The sequence below is a fragment of the Vidua chalybeata genome, chromosome 1 (assembly GCF_026979565.1).
Source record: "Vidua chalybeata isolate OUT-0048 chromosome 1, bVidCha1 merged haplotype, whole genome shotgun sequence".
Lineage (NCBI taxonomy): Eukaryota > Metazoa > Chordata > Aves > Passeriformes > Viduidae > Vidua > Vidua chalybeata.
This window is the reverse complement of record NC_071530.1, coordinates 59,292,248-59,317,938: the sequence shown is the minus strand read 5'-3', so window position 1 is coordinate 59,317,938 and position 25,691 is coordinate 59,292,248. Positions and strand designations below refer to the sequence as shown.

The 25,691-nt window shown below is 36.5% G+C and overlaps 1 protein-coding gene across 12 annotated transcripts in view; it reads left to right on the top strand.

Moving 5' to 3' along the window:
- CTDP1 (CTD phosphatase subunit 1) overlaps positions 1 to 25,691 on the top strand; it is a 109,959-nt gene that overhangs the window by 25,243 nt on the left and 59,025 nt on the right. For 10 of the 12 annotated variants that reach the window (XR_008434834.1, XR_008434837.1, XR_008434833.1 and 7 more), the window contains 6 exons: positions 108 to 198; positions 1,318 to 1,484; positions 3,055 to 4,140; positions 11,332 to 11,473; positions 13,688 to 13,921; positions 19,929 to 20,091. Coding sequence is in view for 9 of the 12 variants with exons in the window: in XM_053964463.1 (XP_053820438.1) it covers positions 108 to 198; positions 1,318 to 1,484; positions 3,055 to 4,140; positions 11,332 to 11,473; positions 13,688 to 13,921; positions 19,929 to 20,091 (1,883 nt within the window). In the remaining 3 variants the exon portion in view is untranslated. The remainder of the gene's footprint in view (positions 1 to 107; positions 199 to 1,317; positions 1,485 to 3,054; positions 4,141 to 11,331; positions 11,474 to 13,687; positions 13,922 to 19,928; positions 20,092 to 25,691) is intronic. The other 2 variants (XM_053964474.1, XM_053964455.1) reach the window with 1 other exon arrangement.

The following is a 25,691-nucleotide window of genomic DNA, read 5'->3' as shown; positions in this document are numbered from 1 at the left end:
TTGTCTGTTAAACTGCTGTTGCACAAATTAAAATAGCAGAAGTATATAAAATATAAATAAGGAACAAACATCTTGAACATTAACTGTTTAATTTCTTCTTCCAAAAGGATTTTTGGACCCTGAAAAGAAGCTTTTTTCCCATCGGATATTGTCAAGGGATGAATGTATTGATCCATTTTCTAAAACTGGGAACCTTAGGTACGTATATGGGTCATAGGCATTATACAAACCATGACAACAAACAGAGAAAATATGCTATATAAAATGAAAATTACTCCCTCTGCACTTAATGTGTTTATATCCTTCTTTGTCTACCTCTTAAATATCAACACCACCTCAGTAAAACTGAGGTGTTGGGCATTGCAGCATTTCCTCTACTTACTGGGTTCTGTGGTAGTAGAACAGTAAGAGTGTGATGCCATGGCATCATGTTTTCATTTAAACTTCTTATTCTTGTAATAACAACCGTATTTCCACTTTGTCTTATGATCTTGTATAATGACTTTTATGTTGTGGATGTTTTAATTAAACCGAAATTCTCAGTTTGAGTTTAATTCATAATTGAATACCTAGTATTCTGGCTTTCAAATGTGCTAAAAGCACCTTCTGTTCCTAGTGTTTCTTGAAATTAGGTCATCTAGAGACTTGAATTCATATGCTAGTCTAAATTCACATTCTGATCTTTTTCAGAGTATAAAGCCAAGATTTTTTCTAAGATAGATATGTTTAATGCAGCTTTATGAAATACTTAAAGTTTTTGCCCCTCCACACCTGACTGTAGCAAATGAGAAGCTTCTTTTCTTTGCTTGCTCTGTTTTTTATATGCATCTAAAGTACTCTACGTCCTCTTCCTCCTAGGTGATGGATGATATTAGTACTTCTGTTTCAATCAAATTAATTGGATTGAATGAATCTACTCTTTAAAAACTCTTCTTGTGTCTTTTACCTGTCTATATATAGGTAGTGTATTGACCTTGTGATAGTTGACTTTGGGCTATTGGTTGACAGAAACCAGGGAAAACCAGACTGAAATGTTGTAATCGTTTGTTCTTATGGAGGTTTCTTGTTTTCTGCTTTTAGCCTTTGGGACACATATTTTAAAAGAGCTGTTTAGTTTTTATCCACTAACGTTAATTTGTTCAAAGCTTGTATTTTGAATTCCATAATTTTAATATTGCTGGCTTTCTGTAAGTTTCTTTTGTAAGTTCCATGTTCTGCAGACATGCTCATAATAAACCAGGGCATCAATAGAAATTGCTTTCATTGCTACATAAGTTTCTAAAACTGGCTTAATTTATCAACTATTTTGTCTCTTAGAGATCTTTTTCCTTGTGGAGATTCCATGGTTTGCATCATTGATGATAGAGAGGATGTTTGGAAGTTTGCACCCAATTTAATAACTGTGAAGAAATATGTATACTTTCAGGGGATAGGAGATATTAATGCACCTCCTGGATCAAGAGAAATGCAAATGAAGAAGAAAGGTAATTAGATTGTTTTTAAACCACACTTGTAACTTTATCCACTTTTCAAACATGATTGATGTAAATCATGGAGATGGTCTTAGTAATATTGCAGCTGTGCTCAGATGAGCAATCCCAAACAATTGAAGTTGACAGCACAAATGTGAGTAGCTTGGTAAAATTAGACTGTTCTTACAGACAGCACTCCTTTTGGCATCAACCAGAGCAGAAGTGAAGCAGTAGTAAGTGTTGTGGCTGAGAGCTGATTTGGCAGTACACCAAACTCTTCAAGAATGTGTAGAGGGTGACAGTTTCTCCCTCACACCCCCATGTAAAACATGCTGACTTTTTCTTCTCTGTAGGTTTCACCTCTTCAGTCCCCTTCCTTGCCCTTGGGACTTGGAGGAATAAGTAATAAACTCTGGCCTCAACACACTGCTGAAAATCAATGTTGAAATCTGCTTGCCTCCCAGTCTAAATCATGCTAATAAAATTAGTGTGAATTTTTAGCACCTACTGAACATGGTGTTCTGGCATTTGACACAAGAACCCTATGTTCAACAGGCTCAGCAGTGTAATACACATAATGGATTTAGAAAGTACACATGACTAGATTGGTAATTGTTTGAGGACCAAATGTATTTGAAACACAATTTCATAAGAAAGCATTGTCGGGTTTTTTCCAGTTTAGCCAAGGGTTTGGGTTTTATTTTAATTTAATACCTGTGACATTGCTCTCTTTCCCTTGTTGAAGTAGAAGTGTCCAATACAACAAGAAATAGTATGATCAACTTGAATCAGGTCACTGTGATGTGGGACCTCTACAATTGACTCCTGTCCTTACTTACAGGGCAGGAACATGCACACAAAGGGAGACAAAGTAGTGTGATTTCACACAGTGTTCCCAGTGAACGTTTATGTGCAACCTTTTGGAAGCCTGCAGGTTCTTTAATTGTCTCTCTACTTCCGCAGACATCTGCGGACACACCCTAAAACTATTCTTCTGTTTTTGACTCTATTACACTTTCAGTTGCATTCCATCAGTCTTAAATTGAGCATGAGTAGCATCTTAGTGTTGCTAAAATACGTATGTCTTTTCAAGGACTAAAGTTCAGTTATTTTGTTACGAAAATTAGGTAATATGAAAGACATGGCTGTTTATAAATAAAGTTCTTGTACTGTCGTTCTGGATTAGGACTTATGATAGAAGCAAATTCTGCCCACCTGTCCCCCATTTGTTTATTTTATTGCTGTAAGTTGTAATCATAAAACTTACACAAGATAAACTCTTTAATGTTTGCAGAGTTAACAAATAACTACTTATGACCTGTGATTTAAAGAAAAAAAAGCTGCTTACATAACTTCTTTACAAAAGTAATGTTTGTTATGTTTGAGAGTCCTTTCTAGTAATCATTCACACCTAGAGAATTTTAACAACTTTGAAAAGCCTAGTGATCATTCAAAGCATAATTAAATCTAAGTCCATATGTAAACTCTGTATTTAAGGTCAATGAAAATTAAATTTTGGTTAATCTGAAAAGAAGAAAAAAAAGGAAAAATGTGTATGTTTTCTTTCTTGCCCATATCTTAGCAAACCACTCCACAAAACCTGAGGCATTGGATTCAGCAGTGATTTCAGCAAAAGATGTTGAAGAAATAAAGAATGTTATATGTGTAGAAGAACATAGTAATGGTCTCAAGAAAACTGCAACAGACACTTGCACTGCAAATGGGAGTACTCCTGTAAGCAGTGAAACATCTGATGGGGATGTGAACTCTCATAATAAAGTTAATGCCCAGGACTCCTTAAATGATAGCATTGGTCACAGAATGGACGGTGAGGTCACTGATGATTTGGCAGATACAAAAGAATCTCAGATTTTTTCAGAACAAGTTGATACAACAGTTACAGAGAAGCAGCAAACCCAAGAGAAGATAACAAATTATTTGGACTTTGAACTATCTAGTGACAGTGAAAGTGATGATGGATTGGATACCAAAAAGTCATCCACTTCTGTATCAGATAGTGAGAATGAGGAAAAGAGAAGTTGGAAGAAATCCAAACAACCTCTGCAGGATGAAAATTTGCAGCAAGAGAGTTGCACTGATATGAGTGAGAAAAAGGATGGTCTGGTGAACCATTCTGGGGACACACAGTCTTTACCTAGTGAAAATCTCCAGGAAAAAGTTGATCATGAAGCACAAGAGGAAAGTGAACAGGAAAGCCTTTGTGATTTAGGAAATGGGTCTGGAGACAAGAAAGAAGCTGAAACAGAATCGCAGATTAGTGAACAGTCTGGAATTACAATGGGTGAGTCCTTAGACCAGAGCATGGAGGAGGAAGAGGAGGAAGATGATACAGATGACGACGACCATTTAATATATCTTGAGGAGATCCTTGTGCGAGTTCACACTGATTATTACACAAAGTATGATAAATATCTGAAAAAAGAGATTGAGGAAATTCCAGACATCAGAAAAATAGTACCAGAACTAAAAAGTAAAGTCTTGGCAGACGTAACCATAATATTTAGTGGACTTTACCCGACAAACTTCCCTATTGAAAAGACACGGGAACACTATCATGCCACAGCACTTGGAGCTAAAATTGTGAAGAATCTCGTACTTAGTGCTGATGATCCTGATAAAGCAACACATCTCATTGCAGCAAGGACAGGTATGTATTTTAGCAGCTTTTACTCTGTTAGAGTTCATGCTTTGAGCTCTTTTGTGTAATCTGCAGACTTTAATGTAACTGAGATTACACTCAAAATCAAAAGATTCTTCCTAAAACAATTTATCAGCCTTTTAAAAAGGATCTTTATCTTCTTTTTTGCTCAAATGTGACTTTTAATTGTTATAAGTAGGACCCACTACCCTCTGATGCAATGTGTTATGTCTCAGTTTTTTGTTAAGAATTGGCGATACTAATAGTCAAAGACTCAGAGTTGTTGAATAGAAACTTTTAATATTTGTGTCAAAGAAAAGTTTATGATCGTCCTGCTACGAAGGTATAACAGTGCTCTCTTTCTCAGTTTCTCAGGTTCACCTCTCATGGTTCCGTTTCACTTGGTATGGAACTCAAACATTATTTTAAGCGACTGCTAATACCCTGTCACTGCACTGTGCTGAACCTGTATTGTTTTGTCAAAGGAAATGTAAGAGAATTTAGCATAACTTTTAGGTTGTCTTTGACAAAGCTGCCTGTTTTTTCATAGCTGTAATGGATTACAATGTACTATTGGTAGTTGCCACAGAGGAGCTACCAGTCAGCAGCTCTAGCATCTAGCACGCTGTTTTTTTTGGCTGCAGCCTGAGGCTTGGTTCCCTCATTGCTGGTCTTTCAAAATTACATGGAAACTAAATATCTGATAGTCAAATCCATGAAATCCAAAAGTAAAATTGCACATTTTAAATAATCTAAAACTTAGATACTTTTAGGACACACTTACATGTCATAAGCAAAGAAATATATTATCTGCCACTTACTGGATTTTTTTTGGATGCTATTCATGTGGGGTTTTAGTACATCAGAAGCAGCTTAATTTCATTGGCTTGTGTTTTAAAGAGAGGGTACTTTCCTCAAAAGTCTGTATGTCAAGAAGCATTTAAGTAGTATAAGCATATGATAAATGGAGATAGACACTTTAGTAGTAAAAACAACCTAAAACTCAGGAGATGGAATTAGATGCATTGAGATTAGCTGGGATTCTAGGTTGTGAAGACGTGATAATTGCAACAGTGAATGTGAAGTCTTAAAATCAATGGATGCATCAGTTTGGGACTGCATTGTTTTACTACTGTTGCCAAATAGCTATTTTAAAATGTCATAAATAGGAATAATTATTTCAGCAAGGAATTATGCAAGTTCATCATACTTCATTGGAGGAATAACAGCCATCAGTATAAGAGATGATTTTCCAATTTCAATTTTTAAAATGTTTCATTTTAAAGTTGCTTTGTTTATCTTAAACTAGATGACTTCTGAATGTAGTTATACCTCAGATGCAACTATTGTGTGATGGGGTAAAATTGATAGGATAAATGTAAATGAGATGCTCCCAAACATACACATTTCTCTAGAGTGAAAAGTATTGAAAAACACATTAAGGTACACATCATGTGATAATGGAAAGCAGTTGACTTTTTTTTTTATGTACTCTTTGAGGTTTGTGTGTTTGTGTAGATTCATCTATGCATCTTTGTGTTCTATTTTTATAAATAAATTATTTGCCACCTCCACATTCTTAGCGAATTGTACTAAAGTGCATCTGAATATGAAAAACTATTTTACCTTTGTTTTTTGATTAAATTGCATATTGCACTAATTCTAGCTGAGGTAAATTGGCAGTCATTTCTGCCTAATGGGCAATACTCTTGTCTTTCATCATCACTTAATAATTATTTCTGTAACAATGGCAATGGAATAGTAGGATTTAGAGGGAATCAAACAGTATTCTCCAATAACCCATTGTAAGATCCCTGTGGATTGACTGGTTCTGGTTTTGTGATGGGGTTTTGGTTTTTTTTCAGCTGTAGACTATTATTCTCTCCTCTGGAAGGTGGGAGTAGTTAGGCTGCATCGTTCTAGTTTCATGACGGGAACTTCTTAATCAGAGATTTTAAGGATATAAATTTTGTCCTGTCACAGATGGATTTGTGATAATTCATCTATCAATGTGATTTTCATACTGATTCTTTTATGGTTACAGAGCAAAGCCTCTTGTGGACAGTAAGCCATAAAAATACTGCGTTTTTGGCTCCTGTGGCAAACATCTGATGCACTGCTTGATGTTTAATTGCTGGTGAAAAGGGGAAACACCCTTCTTGAGTTTTTTTCAGAAGTCAGTGATATGAGCCCAGGCAACATTGTTATCTATGCTTTTATATTTTTTTATTTTTTTAACATGGTTGTGAAAAGTGATTCTAAAATACCTTTTAGTTCAGTCTTTCTGGGTGGCACCACTAACAGTGGCAGACTTGGGACTCTGACAAGCAGCTGAATGTGTATGCTTACTTTACACTAGCTGAGATGTAAAGGCACGTGTTTAATCTGCAGCAGTGTTTGGGGGTAAATACTATTAGCTTTTTCATTTTCAAGGCAAAGGAAGAATTTGGCAGAGGAAGTAAAAGGGAAGAAGTCAGTGTGAAACAGAGTTACCCTTTAGGTCTTGAAGTGATGGGGTTTCCTCTGCTAAGTGGCCTCATCATAGCTTGGTGCATTGAAATGAATGGCTACTGAAAAACATTTTAGGTTGTTTTTACAGTATTCTTCCCAGCCTATTAGAGTAAATAATTTAATTTTTTTATTCTTTATATATACTTGTCTCTTTCTCTGCAGATAGGCCATTTGTTTCCCTGTAGACACAGGTACTCTGAATTCTGAAATTAATAAATCCTTGTTCTTGAAAAAAATAGAACTTCTTTCATTACATAGGGCAGAAAATACTGTCTGCCTGAATTACTGTAAAATGCAGGATCTTTGCATCATCTAATCAGCTTTCATAAATCTGAGTGACTGAGAAAAGGCTATCCTATAGTCCTTTCCACTTGTCTATGAGCTGCATAAATCTTGCTTCAGTCTTTGAAACATCTGCTATTTGCTTTAAGCATCAGTAAACTGCACTGTAGGATGAGTTTCCATAGCTGTGTATACACTTGGCTAAGCAGTTATTGCACTGTTTCATAAACCTTGTTATGTTCCTTCCTGAACAGATTAAAGACTCTGTAGTTGATTCTTGTATTGAATTTTTGCTGATGGAGCAGATAGAGCTGTTCAGGTCTTTCAAAAATTATTGTAGTGTGGTGTGAATGGAAATACATCCATTTAGGCCATGAATTTTTCTTTTATTTTTCAAAATATATTTGAGTTCATGCCATTTCCTACACCTGTAATGTGTCAACAGCATTTTTTCCTGAAAAATATGTTCAAGGGCTTTGTCTTTTAAAAAACATCGGGTTAAACATTGCTCTAAACTTGGCCACTGACCAAGTAAGCCTGTTGGTTTTACAGTGCAGAGTTAAACCTGAACTTTAGGAATAGCTTCAGAACAGCACATCTGCCACTTTTCATAGGTCAATGTTCTTGCAGAAGAGCTTGCAGAAGAGGATTTGATTATAAATCAAGAACTATATATAAAAATTATCAGAGGAGAAATAAACTTTTAGTGATTGGATTTTCCAAGGACTGTCTGGCAGCCTGTTTGCAAACTGCCATAAGGATATGTTGATTTTGGTGTGTTGGAATCAGGAGAAAGTTCTGCAGGTGCTGCTGGTGATCTCTCCCCATTGTGTGCTTTGGTTAGTCCTGACACAGCCTTGAGCACTCACACTGAGTTCTGCATGGGTGAGATTGAATCAGAGACCACAGTCGGCTGAGCACTGTTTTCAACAAGTTCAGAAGTAGAATTGATGAGCACTTTCCCCAGCTTTGAAAATAACATTTTCCAGTACTATCTGCTTCAAACTATATCCATCAAAGAGTAGATGTGATAAATTTGGCCCCCAGTTGCTTCATGTGGAAAACCTTCTGTGCCTTTTTAACTTTTTGAAACAACTTTAGAATTTGAAGTAGGGAAAGGTGATTAGATTACAATAATGCATAAAAGTAATCTGGAAAATCAGTTTTTCTCGAAGTGATTTTCAGCTCAGTTGGGTAATTCAGATGTTTTTAGTTGCATCAGAAGTACTGTTGCTTGGATGGATTAAAATCTTTTTGCTATTTTGTCTTAAAAAGGAGAAGTTACACTGAGGAAAGGGATATGAGACAGCAAACATATTATCACTGTGCTATTTCTCCTCCCAGTTAAATTTGGTGTTTCACCAAATGTTGCTTTAATTAACATGTGAAATCTTGATTTGTGAAGATGTCAGCTAGAAATAGGAAGCCCTCCCCAAGAGGACGCACTTGTGTTGCCTCATGGGGTTTTCAGTATGTTGGAGTGTGCAATAGGCCACTGCACTTTAGAAATGGGAAGGAGGCAGAAAGCCTTGATGTTGTGGAGGTGAGAAAGGTAAGACTGTTGACTCTTGGGAGGTGGGTTTGGTTACACACAAGTCTGTGTCACCAGCTTTCACAGAATCCTAGAACATTTAGGTTGTTAGGGACCTTAAAAACCATCTAGTTCCAGTAGCAACTTCATACAAAATTGTGCTATTTTGGATTTCATGTTCAAGTTTTCTATCACAATCCTGTCAAGTAAAAGAATTGCATAGCTCCTCAGCACACATCCAGTATGAAACAATCAGATATGTGTGAATGCAGCAAGTGGGGGTGGGGAGGAAGGGGCAGCAAGATGAAACACCTGACATCAGTGCAGAAACGTGAGTTTGAAAAACAGTTGGAGAAAGCAATCTCTTCATGTAACTTCACAGATTTAACATGAGGTAAAGGTGCAGTTTTACAGTTTTGTCCATGTTTCCCCCTGATGAAGTCCAAAAGGAGCAGCACAGTCCCATCAGCATCACCAGCTCTGGTTAACTGTTGTGTGTGCTGACTAGTGAAACCACTGCTATTGCGTGTGGTATTCAGCCAGCTCCAGAGCTGTTATGTGCAGGACAGTATTGCCAGCTGTGTCTGATATTTGATTCAGTATCTAATACCAGGCACAGGTACCTAAACTCCTACCAGATATCTTGCTCTTGTTGCCTGTTTTTGCTCTGAAACTCTTATGCTTATGAACCTGATTTTAGCATCCTTTTTATAACACCTGTCTTCTTACTGATTTGCTTTTCCAATGTTGTCATTCCTTTTCTCCTTTATTCTCAAAAGAAAGCAATGTCCAAGCTAAGCGTTAAACTTCTTCAATCCTTTTTCTCCCAGATCCCTTAAACTGATTTTCTTTCAGAACCTTTGCTTTATTTCTTCTGAAATATACCCTGTGTATAAATTAAATACAGGTTTATACATAACTATTTCTAACTGCAGGTATTTCTACAGTTCCTACTGAGGTTAATTAAATATTAATATCTCCAGTCAAAGCTCCTTCTGGCACTGTAAACTGGCTCATTTCCAGCAACTGTTGCATGAAATTCCTCGCAGTTGCTTTTGTAACTGATAATTAATTGGAAAACAGATTTCTTAAATCAGGACATGTATGATTTCAAGGGAGTACGTTGACCTCCCTTATTAGGGTTTTATGTTTTAGCTAGTTAAAACCTCTTGAACTGAAGAGTTGTTCTGGGTTTAGCACAGTTGCAGTTCTGAAATTGTTTTCACTTTAGCTTTGTTGGATAGTAGTTTTATTAAATGGCAAAAATTAAAATATGATGTCCAAATCATTTGAGGCTTGGACAGGACTGTATCTTGAAGTACTTTTTTTGTGTTTATCTTGAGTTCTGAAATTAACTTTTTTTTTTCAATGACACTAGTATGGAGTAAAGCTTTATGTGTACAGCTCTTGTATCCTGAAATGTACAACTGGTTGCATTTACAGCTGAAAAAATAAATATATTTGTGCACACAACATTGTTTTCTGTTAATCTAAATCCAAGAAAAAAATGTATGTGTATAAAGAGAAAAATGTAGCCCTAGTCCTGTATTTCACTGGGTTTGGGGTACAAAAGGTAGGGAAACAGGAGCTTTCAGGCGTTTCCTAAAGGACAATTATCTCTTGCGCTTTCTGTTTATTTAGTCTTTTAATCTTACAAATGTCTTAGTCTTTTAATCTTACAAATGTCAGACAAACTGAGCTGTCTAACCAACTAGTTAGGTTGGTCCTCAATTGCATTTGAGTTCATCTGTGGATTGTAGTTCAGGTTGTACAAAGAATATTAAATATTTGAAATTAGCTGCTTTGTCTCATCTTCAAATTATGTGAAGAAGCATGGGTACTTCAAGATTTTAATCTAAATTAAAACATGTAAAATAATATTGTTAAATGACAATCATGAAAATGAAACTCCAGGGAACTGTGATGAAAAAATCAAATTAATTTAGTGTTCTTGCTTGCTTGTCAGAATTGTTCTGACACTTGATTTTTTTTCTTCTGGAGGCTTCATTGCTTCATTGTTCTCATGTGTGTGAAAACAGACAAGTGTTCATATTATTAGTATTATTATATTTTACTTTGTTTCATAAGCTGTTGTTAATTCACTAGCGTTAATGTTTTTTTCCTGATTCTCCTCCTCATCCCACTGGCGTGGTTGGAGGAATCAATGGGTGGCTGGGATTAAACCACAGCACTGATTTTTTTGTTGTTGTTGTTTTTTGGTAGATTTATAGCAACTTTACTGAGTTTCTCTCTCATTCTGGCATCCCCAGAGAGCAGAATTTGAGATCACCTGTTACTTGCAAGGGGCACTGTTGATGGTTTCACCTGGACTGCATGCTAGCCTGCCATGTTTACTTCACATTCTTTGTTCCTGTTTCAGCACAAAGGAATTCTATTTGCTTTGCCTCCACTTCTGGTAGATGGAGGTTGGGTGGGTGACAGCCTGTTAAAAGGTAGCACGCTGTATGAACAGGGAACCATGTCTAAAAAAAATTGTCAGGCTTCAACAGCATTGAAAAGTTGCTTCTTGGACTACTAACAAATACAAATGAAGGAGATGTTACAGAAAAGTGCACTTGTGTTGTTTGTTGGGCTAACGTGCAGAGAAGATGCAGAGATTTTCTGTATAAATCTTAGTGGGCTACTTCCATGGTGCCAGTTCTTCAGAAAGTTACCTTCATCCAGCTTGAGTCTTGAGTTACTGCATCTTATTTAGATTCTCACTTTTATTAGCTGTGATTGTTTTGTTGGAATGGGGAGGAGCGGCACTTTTTTTCTGTACAATTGATGACAAAATGTTCTTAGTTTTAACTATACACTGGTTTATCTTCTGTGTTTCTGGCAACACTGTTATGTTGTGTTTGACTCTGTAATAGGCACAGAAAAAGTACGGCAAGCTCAGGACTGCAAGGATCTCCATGTTGTAAACCCTGATTGGTTGTGGAGCTGCCTGGAGCGCTGGGACAAGGTTGAGGAGCAGCTCTTTCCCTTAAAGGATGACTACATCAAAACACACAGGTAAGTGCTATTCCTTGAGGGAATAGGGGCCATGAAAACAGGTTATTCTGATTTGTTAATAAATTGGTTTCTGGCAAGTTCAGATGCCTATGGATTCTATAGAAGAAATCCTTGGTTTTGTCCATTTCTCTTTTGCTTAAACTGGGGACTGTCAAGGGATCAGGAGGCAGTTCAGTAACTAGCACAGTCGGGAGAAAACTTGTGGTAACATTACTTTCTTTAGCAGTTATTGTTGTTAGCTCTTTTAATTTGGAGAAGTTGCCCTTTTCAGTTCATCCATAAGCTAACATAGGGAATGCCACCAAAGCACGGGATCATTCATGCTGCCAAAAAATGTACATCTTTTGACTGCATGAAGAACAGGTAAAGTATGGCATTTTTTGGTGAAATTTGGTAGTGATGAGAAAGAGAGAAACAGAAAAATACCATAGAAAATTTTAAGAAGAATTGGAAGGCATGAAGACAGGAGCAAAACCTGGAAGAAAGGAAGTAGTGAGAGGCGGTTTTGGTATGATAAGTAAGTGCTGAAAGAGAAAAGGTAAAAAATAATTACTGCACTAGGGTGACAGTAAATTAAAGAGGACGCCAAAAACATTAACAAAGAGGAAGTCGACAATAACAGTCCCCCTGTGGGATAGTGGCATGACTAAAGTAACTCATGACAAGGTACTGTCAAGCCAGCTTCTGCTTCCTGACTTACCTGTTTGGATAGACCCACATCCTGCAAGCCTAACGGAGGATCTTCCCTTCCATGTTTAGACGGGAAGGAGCACAGCATAATGTGCTTTGCCCTTTGAGGGCAGAACGTGGCTGTGTTAGGCTTTGAAGACACCAAAAGAAGAAACATGTGGAAGTGAGAGCATTTATCAAATGTGACATTAGGTTGAGACACAGGATGCCTGTAAGTTGAGAAAAGACATGTAGCCTGCTTATGGCTTGACAAGGATACTTAGTATTTAAAAAGTATTATCAGGTGGTTTTAAATCAAAATTTGGAATATTTGCATAGGATGCTTAATTTGACACTGCTAAGTTTGCAGTAGAAACCTGGACAGTAGCTTGTGAACATTTGAACTTCTTTTTTCTTTTTTTTGATGTCTAGATGAATGTTAGTTTTTCTCCCTCTATTAATACTCTTCCATTTTACTGAAACATGATAATTTTCCTACTTCTGTGTTTCAAATACAATACCTCAACTTCATACTCCCCCCCCCCCCCGCCCCAAGCTTCAGTCAGTAAGATAGTAAGATACCTATCTTTATGCAAATACCTTTACTTTAACCTGATACGTGCAGCTACTTTGGAAAGCATTTTCTCTTTAATGAAGCTGTTTGAATTAGTGATTACGGGACCAAAGCACATACAAACTAGGGGAGGGGAGAAGTCTGAGAAAATATTTGCATGTAAAATGAACTTAAGATAGCAAGAAAAGAATAAACTTGGAATTGATTTACTGTGTTATTTCTACAAGACTACTTCAGAAACATCCATAAAAGCATCTGGTAACAACTCCAGTTTTGTATCACTTCTAGTATTTGTTACAAATTAATTGAATATTTTTTTAACATAGCATTACTTTAATGGAGCATAACATGCTGTTTTAGTTGATAATTTTTTTTTAATTATTCAATTTGCTTGATTTTTTGTGGTATTTCATCACAATTGGATAGGGTGCCATAATGGTGATTCCTGCAGACTGATCTCTGAATGTTTTTGCTGACACTTCTAATTATGTTTTTTACAGTGCAGCAGGGTGATCATAAGCAGTTTAGTAGTTTAAAAAATAAGTTAGGATGACTTGCAAGTTAATACTACGTGTTTATTTTCTCTCAGATCAAATTTGGAGAGCAAATAGAAGGCTTGATACAATAGCCTGTTTTCTCTTTGTTGCATATATGCAGATTATTATGCTTTGCTAATTGTGCTGTTGCTACTACCTGGAAATAATTTCAGAAACTTTGTGTTTAGACAATTTCTTAGGCACACTTATTACTATTTTAGTAATTTAAACATGACATTATCTTATATTTGCAGTTTTCTGTTTTAAATTCAGTGGGACTTTAATGAGATGGAGGAGAAGAAATTTTTCTTTAGATATTTTCCAAACCACTTCCATCTTCTGCTTTAGAAGAAAAGGGAATGCTCATTTTTTATGCTCTGGTTAGATAGCTCATTTAAATTTCTAATGCAATTTTTTTTTCTGAACTCCATCTAGCAGAGAAAATAGCCCTGCCATGTTTCCTGATACACCTAGCACATTTCCGACTGCTCTGTTTCACCCAACACCCATCCATCCAAAGTCTCAACCTGGTCCTGAAGTTCGAATTTATGATCCTAACACTGGAAAGCTGATCAGGAAAGCCACACAGACATCTGGGCAGTCAATGTACATCCAATCTCCAGCTCCTCCCATCACTTTGCCAGTCCACGGTGAACACTCATCCTTCAGGTACCTAAAGCATAGTTAAGACTCACACTGTCTAAATTTTTAGGTTCTGTAGTAAATCTTACTCTCATTATCCTTTCATTTGATTAAATTGGTATTTTTTGCTTTATTTTATTTGCTTTCTAAAAAGCCAAGAAAATAAGCAAAACTGAATAATCAGCTGAAGTCAAGATGCTACAATTCCAGATGCTTTTTGTGACTCACTGAAGTGGAGCTGGGAACCTCAAACCAAATAAATTCAGTGTGTAGTTTGTGAAGTCTAAAGAATGTTACAGTAGTTGATTGCTGAAGTGAGGTAGCTTGATGTTTCTTAATGGGTCTTAGAATACTGGATTGTTTTCTGTTAATAAAATATACCTGATAGCATTTAGTTATTGTTTATAAAATTTTCGTCTTCACCTAATTCCTTCAAATGGGTCATTAACTTTCTTTTTGAGGAATATCAGAAGTGATGGAAGAGGTGTGTAGCTGACTGAGCATTGTGAAATAAGGCCATATGGCTGGGTACTTGTTACTAATCCTTAGACCACTAAGTCAAGACACTAATTCTGGAGGAGGAAGAGGCAGTCTGTTTTTTGAAGTACAAAGGCTAGTATCTATCTGGATTTTGTCAAAATTTGTGTTAAGATGCAAAAACACCCCTTGTCTCTTAAGGATGTGTGAAATATCTAGAATTCATCTCCAGTTATCTAAATAAAAGATCTGACTTTCTGGAAGTCTAACAAGCTCAGCAAGGCTTGTTCATTCCACTGGTAAAGAAGTATACAATTAAAGGCAAAGCTTTTCTTTGTAAAGTGTTATCTTTTTGTAGCCTTTTTCTGTTATCTGTTTGTATCCTTTTTCTTATTTCAGCTTTCCTCTTGTTTTCAACACAGTTTTTTTTAGTCTCTTGTTTGTGAAGATGTCCTGTTTTCAGTTCCTTTTTAACTGTCTTTCAAAGTCTGTTTTAATTTACTGTGACATGGTAAATGAGCATTAGAATCTTTAAATAATCGACACAGCATGTATCCAGAGAGGAGCTGTAAAGGTTTTGGGTTTTTTGGTCAGTTATTGTGTAAAGGAGTTTTTCTAGAAATAAAGCTGGGAAGGTCTTATGTGTAAGAATAATGTATATGTGTAATAATATGTTATATTAATAGATAATATATTTTTATATATTATATCTATAATATAATATATATGTTACATATATTATATAATATATAAAATGTTATATTAATATATAATATCTTGACATATTATTATGTATAATAATATATGTATAATAATAATTATAACAATTACATACATAATGATAATTATGTATGTAATAGTCATGACACTTGTAAGGTGCTTCAGTATGATGGGTTATGTTGATATGAATGGGTCATTGAATGCTTTCAAAAGAACAGGTTTTAATGGTTTCCAAACCTTTGTCAACATCTTGATGAAGAGTTTGTCTACACCTAAGCCTATTTTTCCATAATGTTGAGGTGCTTCTTCACTTGAGTGCCTTATTGAAAAGGAAGAAATATACTTTACGTGTTCTTTTAGTTGAGTTTCATAGAGCTTCAGACAGGTTTTGAGGGTGGAGTGAGGCTGTGTGTCCTTTCTATTCCCATCTTTTATTTCAATTTAGGGGAGGGGGTTTGTGACTGTCAGTGCTCAGAATTTAATCTGACTGTGAATCCAGTTACTATGTGCTGCAACTTTACCGCACAAGTAAGCAGCTGTAAGAAAAGAGATGAGCATAAGGTCTATGCTGAGAAAAAATATTTTCATTCACATTTCGTGTTGATTTTGTTCTACTGGTAATGTTGGTGACCTGTAAACACTGATCTCTTAATTGGGACACATCTCTATTTCTCAGGGCAGTTCCATTTTATTAAGATCTTGAGGAGTGTTTTGGCAAAGTAGAAGAAAAGCAAGGCTGTTTAAGTACTGAGCAGGAAGGCTGTGAAGTAGTAAAAAAAAAACTGAATAGAAGCAGCTCTGCTGTGTCTTGACTGAGGAAGAGCTGAGGCAGTGCTGTGAGCTTTATCTTAATGCATATGTCAATGATAGCTTTTAGAAAAGCTTTACATCTTCTTTAAAATTTGATATAATACTTGTCTTAAGATAAAACTACATTAGTGTAGCAATTTATTGGTAGAGGACAATTTTTTCTGTCCTGACAGACTTAATGTGCTCCCTCATTCACATTCTACAGAAAGAGTGGAATATTTGTAACTAAACCATAAAGTTCTTGGCACTCAAAACTGCTCCTGTTGTGGGTGAGTGTAGTCAAAGCCTCCAATAATTTTCTTTGATAGTTTCTCAAATCTTCATCTGATTCTGAATTACAGGTAGTGGGAAACAGAATTGCGCTGCTGTGAGTGGAAGCCCTTGCGGATGTGGTAACTGCACGTGGCATAGCAATGGTTCTTGGTGTCTTAGTCTAAGAATAGACCTCCTTGTACTTATGATAGAACCTCTTCCTTGCAGGGCTGGTTACTGCAAAGGGCTTCAAGCTATCTGAATACCATTTCATAAGAACTGTTTCAGTTCTCACTGTCTTGGGTTTCAAAATTTTTAGTTTCTTTCTGGGATCCAACTTGAAACATAATTTTAAATTGGATATAATTACTTTAAATTTATACATGCAATTTGCAGTGAAACTGTCACCAGTGAGTTACAGATGGTTCAGTAAATGTAGTCAACATTTCAAGCAATAGGTCTTGCCATTGTGCTCAGCTCTGAGACTTGAGCACCTGCTTTTTTATCATGGCTGTTGCAGCCCATGCGGAAGAGTGAAAAAAGTTCATAGCTGTAGTAGAAGGAAAGGGAAAGCAGTGCTGCTCAAGGGCTGCTGGTGGCCAGCAGCTCCTCTTTGTCTGAGAACGGGAAGGATTCCTCTCTAAAAATAACCTACTTGTCATAACTTTGACATGCCTTATGTATCTCAACAATTTGCATTTTCATACAGAAACAATATTCTACAAACATTGCAGTAAACACTAAAGTTGTAACAGATCATGAGACATTTAATGTAGTGTTGTTCAAAGTAATGTAAAAGCTAATGGCAGCTTGGACTAGAATAAAGAAAAAAGTTATACTGCAAGTTACATTTTAGTGAACACTAGTAATATGCCAACAGATGAGGCAAGGCTTCAAGTATGGGTGTCATTTACATGTGAGAAGTTAAAAGTGGTACCCTGGTTTAAAATAATGCTAAGATGCACCGAATACTTGGTTTGAAGAGGTGTGTCAAGCAGATGTTAGTGGCTTAAGCCATACTTGAAGATTTGTATAAATTAATTTCACAACATTTTTGTCTGAATTTATGTGCTTATAGTTACTATTTTTCCTACTTAATGTTAACAATGTTATTATGACAGCAAAAATATGAAATGCCAAATTGAACATGTGACTGGAATTTAAATATTTTTAACACTTTCATGATGATAATGTTATTTTAGCTTTACCTGATGTATCAAGGAAAGTGCTTGTTACTTCCACAAATGTTGGCCCCACACTGCACATATGTCCTTGTGCATGTAAGACTGGCAAGAACCAACCAACCTCTGCAGGGTGGAATATGGTGTTATGTTTTAAAAAGTACTTATGAATCACATTTAATTAGAAATAAATGTAAATTCCTGCATTTTCATGTCTTTAATTTGTATTCAACTTTACAGGCAGCTGAAAATGTAAAAGCCTAAAAAATGTTCTTGACAAAACAAAAATGTCTTACAGATCTTTAAGAAGACTTTATTTCACTTTGCTTTTGGATTGCTTTCATGAGAAGGCCCAGTGTTTCTTATCTAGTAGCAGTGGGAAAATACTTGGAAAAACATCTGACAGAAGCCTTTAGAATTATAGTTATTTTACAGCTAATATTTGTGTGTAATGTAGTGAAATATGATCTCACACTGTTCTACAAAAGAAGTTCTCATCAACCATATGACAATGTGTTCTTAAAAAATATGTTGGATGTATTTAGATATTATTTCTAGTCTAAGAAAATCTGCTTGGCTGTCATGCTACATATAACTTCTCTGTAATTCTTGGAATGGTTAAGCTTGTCATATTTTTATCAGACTTGTGTAAAATGCTTATAGCTTTTGTTTTGCCATTCTCTGTTTTGCTAAGAATGTGAATGGTGTCACCGCTTTTCCTGCCTAGGTTATGTAGTAAAAGGCAAGGAAATCATACTTTAAAAGAACCTTTTGGAAAATGTAGTGGAATGCCATATTATTTTCATCATCTACCTATGAAAATTACTGTCTGAGAGCAATTTAATAGCAAAAGAAAACAATGTGATCTTTAAAATAGAAAATATAGTAGAGGGGAGAAAAAAAACCACTCAACCCAAAAACTGTTAGCAGTGGTGAGAAACTAGCAAAAAAACAGTTTGCTTAGTTCATTTTCACAGCATCCAAATTGTTTAAGCTTCACAAGAAATTCCACTGTACAGGAATAAGAGACTACAAAGGTGCACATGTGTGCTGTGCTGCTGGGGGTCTTCTGCAGCAGATAGTGCAGGTCTTGGGTAGCGTGGCAGTGGCTCAACTCTTTTCCCTTACATCTCCCATTCAAAACAAGATTTCAAATTTCCTACACCTGTCCATGGGATCTGAGAAGAGAGATGTGTGCTTCCTAAATACAAGGTGTCAAAATGAGCAAAACTGACAGCTTTGTATGGTTTTCAGATTTCATACGTTCTGGAATTTAAGTACTGAGGTAAAAAAACCCTTGATATTTAGATAGCCTTCTTAAGAAGTTGTTAAGTTCACAAAAGGGGAATTAATTTTGTAGAACCTTACCTGTGGCTTTGCATAAGTTTATGGATTTGCATAAGTTTAATGGTTTTTTTTGTGGGGGACTGTTGGTCTAAAGCTGATTCTTGTAAATCCTGGCTTGATGAGAATAGCTATTCTGCATAGAAACTCTAGTCCACAGAGAGTACACTGTACCTTTTTTCAGTCACAGTCACTCAAAAACAGGTTGATAGTCTCTCACCTGGTAGCTGCATCTTGAAACTGCTTGTGATTTCAAATGCAGTCACTTTTGTACCTGCTTTTGGTAGTCATTCTCCAAATACACAGTCTTATGGCTAATATAAATATTTTGTGACCCATGAGCTTTATGACCTTTAAATTGGATTCTGTGTGGTGCTGAGTTGCTGTAATTTGTTCCAGGAGGCTAATATGACAGACCAGTACTGGTAGTTAATCTGTATTGTCTAGTAATTTTAACTTCTAGAAGTCTTTAGTACTTAAAGTAATAGTCACAGAAAAATTTACCCAAGGAAGGTGGAAGTTTCCTGCTGTTGTTGTGCATGTAGTCTTTTTATTACTATCATAAAGCAATTCCCATGAAGCTATGATTATTTTATCCATTTTAATGTTCCTTTTTGTTTGAATTAAGTACAGTAATTAACAATGTAATAGAATACAGACTAAAAGAAAAAGCTACCATATTTCAATACACTAGCCAAAAAAGAAATATTGACTGTTTTGCATCTTATCCAGGCTTGGCATGTGGGAAATGTCTGAAAACTGACGCTGCAGAAGTGCTCTTTCCACATGCAGAACTCTTGTCTATAAGGTTGAGAAATAAAAGGGTATACTTAGAGACTCAAAATAAAAAACCTAGCATATAGATCAGGAAAAATGCATTAGAATGTCAGCATTACTTTTGTAATAATAAATTTGTCAAGCGATGGAGAAACTCCACTTGTGCAGGAATATTAATGTATTTTAAGGGCAACGCATCTGCAACTACTGGAGCTCTTGGCAGATGGTTATGTAAAAGGTTCGATGGTTATGTAAAAGAACAATGCGAAGTCAAGAGAGTGAGTGCCTTATCAAAGGTAAAATAAAAATTTAGCTGTCAGACTGAAAATAAAAGCATTACTCAGGAGACTTGACTGACCTGTTGATGAGCACAGAGCTTTATTAAGCTAAGTCATAGATATGTGGCAGTCATAAATTGTTTATAGGATTTTATTTGTAGCTCTGAACCAAGTAAATCTTTCTTACTCTTTCAGAGTTGTTCAGCCACATCAACAGCAGATGTTTGAAGATGACCTACCAGCAAGTGAAAATGAAGAGCAGCCTGGTCCATCTAAGAGGAAACGCCAGCCAAGTATGTCTGAAACAATGCCCCTGTACACTCTATGTAAAGAGGATTTAGAGAGTATGGATAAAGAGGTGAGCTTAACTAATTCTGACAGATATTTAACATGACATATGTTCTAACTTTCATTAAATTATGCATGTATGTGAACTGACGTTGTATGCCACTACAGTAACTTTATATAAAAGCCACAGCAGACAAAAGTACAGCTCAGGCTAAAATGCAGTTACATTCTGCAAAGCAGAACAGAATACTGTGGTGTGTGAGTAGACCTTTAAAGTAGAACTTCATTTAAGAATAGCTTTTTCACATTAAACATGTTATTGATTTTGCTCTGTGGATAGCTTTGCCATGTGTCACTTTAGAGTTGTTCTGCTTTGCTTTGTTTTTACAGTAAATCTCAAAATAATGTGGACAAAAATCAGTGGGATGGGATGGGAGAAGAGAGGTCTGCAGATGTATAAGGCACAGACTGTATGGAAGATTGGGGAGACAAATGAGAGCATGGGGCTTTATTATCCACAGACATGTAATTGCAATGTCGTTAAGTAATAGCTATAATTGTTTTGCAGGTGAAGGGAGCTTTCTGTTGCAGAGTGAGCTGCATGTCTTTCATACAAAAGCACATTATTGGAAATTCATTGTGAACATCTAGCTGCTCACTTTTCACTTAACATTCTATCCACTTTTTTCAAATGAGCCACCATCTTACATAATGTTAAATGATACATAGAAGAAAAATTACCTATCACTGTGCACCATGTTTTCATGAATTTATTCTCTGTGTGACTTTAGTATAAAATCTAGTGACCCTGGAGCTTGAATTCATCTTCAGTCTTAGATAGTTCATTGGGGTGGGGACAGGAGCATATAACTTGCCATGTTCTTGGCAGTAAGTTCATTCCAAGGTTCTAGCTATATAAAAGGCTTTGAGCTATCTTCAGAAAATTTATTAAAAGTATAAGAAGGGAACTGCATATTTCCCTTCTGCATATTTCCCTAAAGAGATTTTATATACAGTACAGGGTAAATTCAAGATGGACTTTGAGAAGAACTTTAAGCTGGTATTCTGGGGAAATGTCCCATAACTTTCAACTGCTGTGATGATTTCCTTTGAATTTCAGGTGACTTGAGGCTTTTAACTTCACCTGTTAAACTTTACCTTGGAGTTGACAACTTCTGATTTCTGTTGCTTTTTGTTCTGCAGTATTTTGCCCATTTTATGTTAGACTTTCCCAGAAGTATTCTAGTACTTCTCCTTGTCATGATATCAGTCCCTGAATCCATCTGTGCCTTCCATTTGTATTGTCAGTAATACTTAAAGACAGTTGATGTTATGGGTCACTTTTATGATTTTATGTACCGACATTTTTTTTCTAATCATGTTGCTTTTGAAAGATATTAATGAATTACTGATGCAGTGTGTGCACTGAGACAAAAGGAAGTGTGCATGTTTTTCAGAGTCACTGCATAAAGTATTTATCATTCTGTTTTTAAAGATACTATTTAGCAACCTTGTGAAAAGTCTGAATCTTTTGGCATTGTTGGTTTTGTAATTGATTGTTCTCTGCTGCTACATTTATAACTAAAAAAATTAGTTTTTCTACTTCTACAACTATAAACATCTTAAATTACAATGATTTTTTCTTAAATTATGCTTTTGCTTAAGCAGCATATTGTGCTTGGAAACTAGACTACATGAACTTCAGAAAAAAATGAAGCCCAAATTCCGGTGACTTTTTTTTCATAGTTGGATTAGCTTTGGTTCCAGGAGTATGATTTGAGGTAAAAATTGCTGCCAAAAGCTTTCCCTTCCATCAAGACTCTGTTCCTCGGGCAGCTGAACCAGTAGGGGGGTATGTTTGGGGTTTGTTCAGTGCAGAAGCAGGGTGGGATTTTTCTGGTATTTTAGCTTCCCAATATGATTTTATCAAGGATCAACTATTAGCACTGAGACATGGAGGAAGGGTGCACATAGGACATGTATCAGGGAGGTTGAACTGTACATGGTAGTGCCAGCAGATCATTGTCTCCTGGAAGCTGACTATAAAAGGCAAGGAAAACTTGGGACTGCTAGCATCACCTTAGTAAAGGTGTTGTATTCACATAGAAGAAATGTATCACAAGTAATTAAGCAGGATTTTATGGCATTGTGTGGAGGTACACTTGGGAAACAGAGATGAAATGTGGTAGCGTAGTGTATATAATATAAACGTTTAGTGGAGTGTACACAGTAGAGTCTGCTGTCAGGAACATTATCAAATAAAGTGAAAATAAGCTTAATAAACCTTGCTAGTTGGGACCCAGTTCACTTTGGTCACACTGTGACTGCTTTAACTTCCAGAGAAAGGTGTTTGCCCCCACCTCATTCTTTATCATGTTCTATATCACTAAAGCATGTTAAAAGTAAGAACCTTTCTGGAATCAGATTATCACTAAGAGATGTGAAATTTCTGCTTTTGCCACAGAAATGCTTTTGCTTAATTTGTATGCATTCAAGTGGCTGTGGCAGCCACAAGAACTGCAGCTGACTGCAGACTACCTGGGCAGAGCAAGGGAGTCTGTTCCAGTGACAGCAGTGATTTCTCGCTTCACTTATTGGGTTCTCATGCTGAAGCTGTTTGGGTTAAGAATATGTGGTCCAAGGAAAGAGAAAGCAAGTGCCAGTGGGACTTTGCTGCAGTGTAAGCCACTCCAGGCTCAACTCTGGAGTATCTCTGCCCTTAGCTACTGTTGGTAATCATAGTACCCCATGGCAAGCCAGCTGAGGGAGTTGGTTGGGACAAAAAAGACCATTTCCAGATTAATCTTCATCATTTCCAGCTTCCTGAAATAACCATTGCTGCTGCATGAGTGCTAGTGCCAGGAGCAGGCAGAAGATGGGAAGAACTAGGAGTAAGAGTGAAGGCAGAACTGCATTTAAAGCTTTAAAACTGCATCCTCAGTATTTTTACTGAGTTCCCTCACAAATTCAGTAAGATCAAAAGGAGTCCTTTAGCTTTAGGGATGGGGATTTTTTAAAATTAAATAGGAAATGCAGGCGTTCATATATACTGTTTCTATGGGTATAAGTAGCAATAAATAAGTCCTTTGCAGTTAACATCTAAAGAAAATCTTGCTTTTTCTCTGCAAAAATCTGTGAAAGGCCACACAGCCCCAGGTAATACAGAATTTACATGGAGTTTATATGTGGGAGAGTTTTGTTGGAAGTATCAAAATGGAAGCTGATAAAGAGAATTTAATTATGATATATTCCCAAATTAAATCCCTTTTCTTTCTTAACCTATTTGAAAGTGTGTTTGTCGCTTTTCCTAATGAAAAAGCTGTAGCTCTTCTACTGATCCATTGGGAAGAACCACTATGCATAAGCATCGCTCTTAAAATTTGATCTTACGTAGATTTTTTATCTTCTCCTGTTTTTTCCATTGTAGTTGTGCTATGCATACCAAGAAAATCAAAGGAAATGAATAGCATTTCAGCTCTTGGGTTGCAGTTTAAGGTCACTTAGCCTTTTGTATCTTTCACTGCCAAAGATCTGGGAGATCAGATCCAATGGTAGCTTCCTTTCCCTCTGACATGGACTGTTAGAATTTTAGAAAAGTGGAAGCACAGAAGTATTCAGTGTAATAGAATTGCCGTTCAAAGGGCAATTGCCAAATCAGAGTGAGTGCATAAGGAATGTATCCCTACTTATGAAATGTGCAGCCTTCTGGTGCTGCTGCCTCACAGTTGAGAGAATGTTTTTCCCTTTTTCTGTACTAGCCTGACATAGGTGCATTCCAACTGATTGCTGCTGTTCATCTCTGTTATGGGACAGTAAAGGCAGCAGAATTAAATGCTACCAGTCAAATTAGCTTGTTTATAGTCACTTTTACAGGACTGGATAATTTTTTACTTCTAAGTAACTGGCTATCTCCTACATAACCTGCAAAAGATCATTCCATAAAAATGCTCTTTATATAGAATTGTATCTAGTATGCTGTAATCTTCACCAAAGAAAAATCTTTAAAGAAATGGTTTCCAATCAATTAAATGCAGTCAATAACTAACTAGAAGCCTCTTGTCCCTAATAGCTGTTCCAGGATGACTTTTGTTTTCTCAGTCCTAATTCTATCACTTTACAGGGAAGTTATCTACTTTTGCTTTCGTTGTCTGTGTTGGAAAGTAACTGTAGCAGAAGCCTGTCCTCTAGGGAGAAGAAACTGGGCTGTCTGCAGCTCTGCTTGTTCCCCAGTTCAGCAGCAATGGACTTGCTCACCTGCAGGAGCCTTTGTTACTTGCTTGGGGTGGGACTGTGTGGCATTGTCATCCTTTGCCAGGGATATGTCGAAGCTCCTGACCTTCGAGTCAGGAATGTTGTGTGGATCTGTAGTTTACTGAGAAAAAAACAGAAAGTGGAATGCAGGCTTCAATTTACTCTTATTTGTCTCCAGAAATAAGATCTATTAACTAAAGCAAGTTGTGCAAAGGAAGGGAATGACATGCAAACCACGTGAAGACATATATGTGTCTTTCCATTCATAACTGATTGTCTCCGTACAGGATGCCATGTAGCTCTCATTCCCAGAGGTTACTCACGGATCATCTTGTGAGCCTATTTCTTCAGAACTGATTGCTGATTCCTTTTTATTAGGGATCATTTTCTTCTAAATTTGTATTCCTAAATTATATTTGGAGACAACCTTACAACTGGGATAGCATCATGCACAGTTACTTAGTTAAGTTGAGCTAATCCTAACAGTGTTGTGTCCTATGTGTTATACATAAGCTGTTTGTTTTTGCATACTAATTGCTTCCTGATGGACCTTGACTTTGTTTTTCTGTAAAATGTATTCTTTCTTCATGGGTATTTGTTGCAGACACAGAAGGTGATTTTTAGCCTCGTGCATCATGCTAGCTTTTTAAAAATGGAGTCAGCTTTATGTAATCTTAAAGGTTTTCCCTTTTTTAATAAATGTCCCTTTCATAATTACATTGACGTTCTTGTGTGTGATAAATTACTTGACCATGAAATAAGTAAACCAAGGTCAAGAGTTTTCATTCCTCTCTTCCTTTTGGCTACAAATTATTCTCATCTGTTCCTTCTAGAGCAATGGCTGTCAGTACAGCTCCCTTATGGTATGTTTCAGGTCCTTTCTAATTCACCAGTCCATGTAAATAGTAGAAATGCATAGCAAGAATCTAAGATGCTCAATTTTTAAAATGTCAGTGATAAAGGAAAAAAAAATTACCCTGAGTTGAGCTCAAGATCCTGCTCTCAGTTGCTTATATCTCAGCTGCTGCTACATCCATGGTAACAGTAGAAGGCAGACAGCCATAGGTCCTCATATGTGCCAGTACTTTCAGGACCAGTCCTCAACAGATGCCAGTAGGGGTTTCACAAGTGGGAAGGACGTTGAAAAAGAATTTCCAGTAAGGCAGTAAGATGAAACAAGTTGAGTTAGGCAGAAAGATTTCTGTTTGTTTTGCAGTACCTTCTCATCCAGGATGGCCCAGGATTACTAAGGTCCTGGAACAGCTGTGCACACATAGTTTACTAGCTGCCTGATGCTTAGGTTTTTGTATTTGTTACTGTGGTTTGGTCATGGTGTTTGAGAGTAGCATCTGTGTCTTGTCAAGTGTCATCATCTCTGCCATCTAAGGTAAAATATTTTGTTGGTTGAAATTCCTCTCA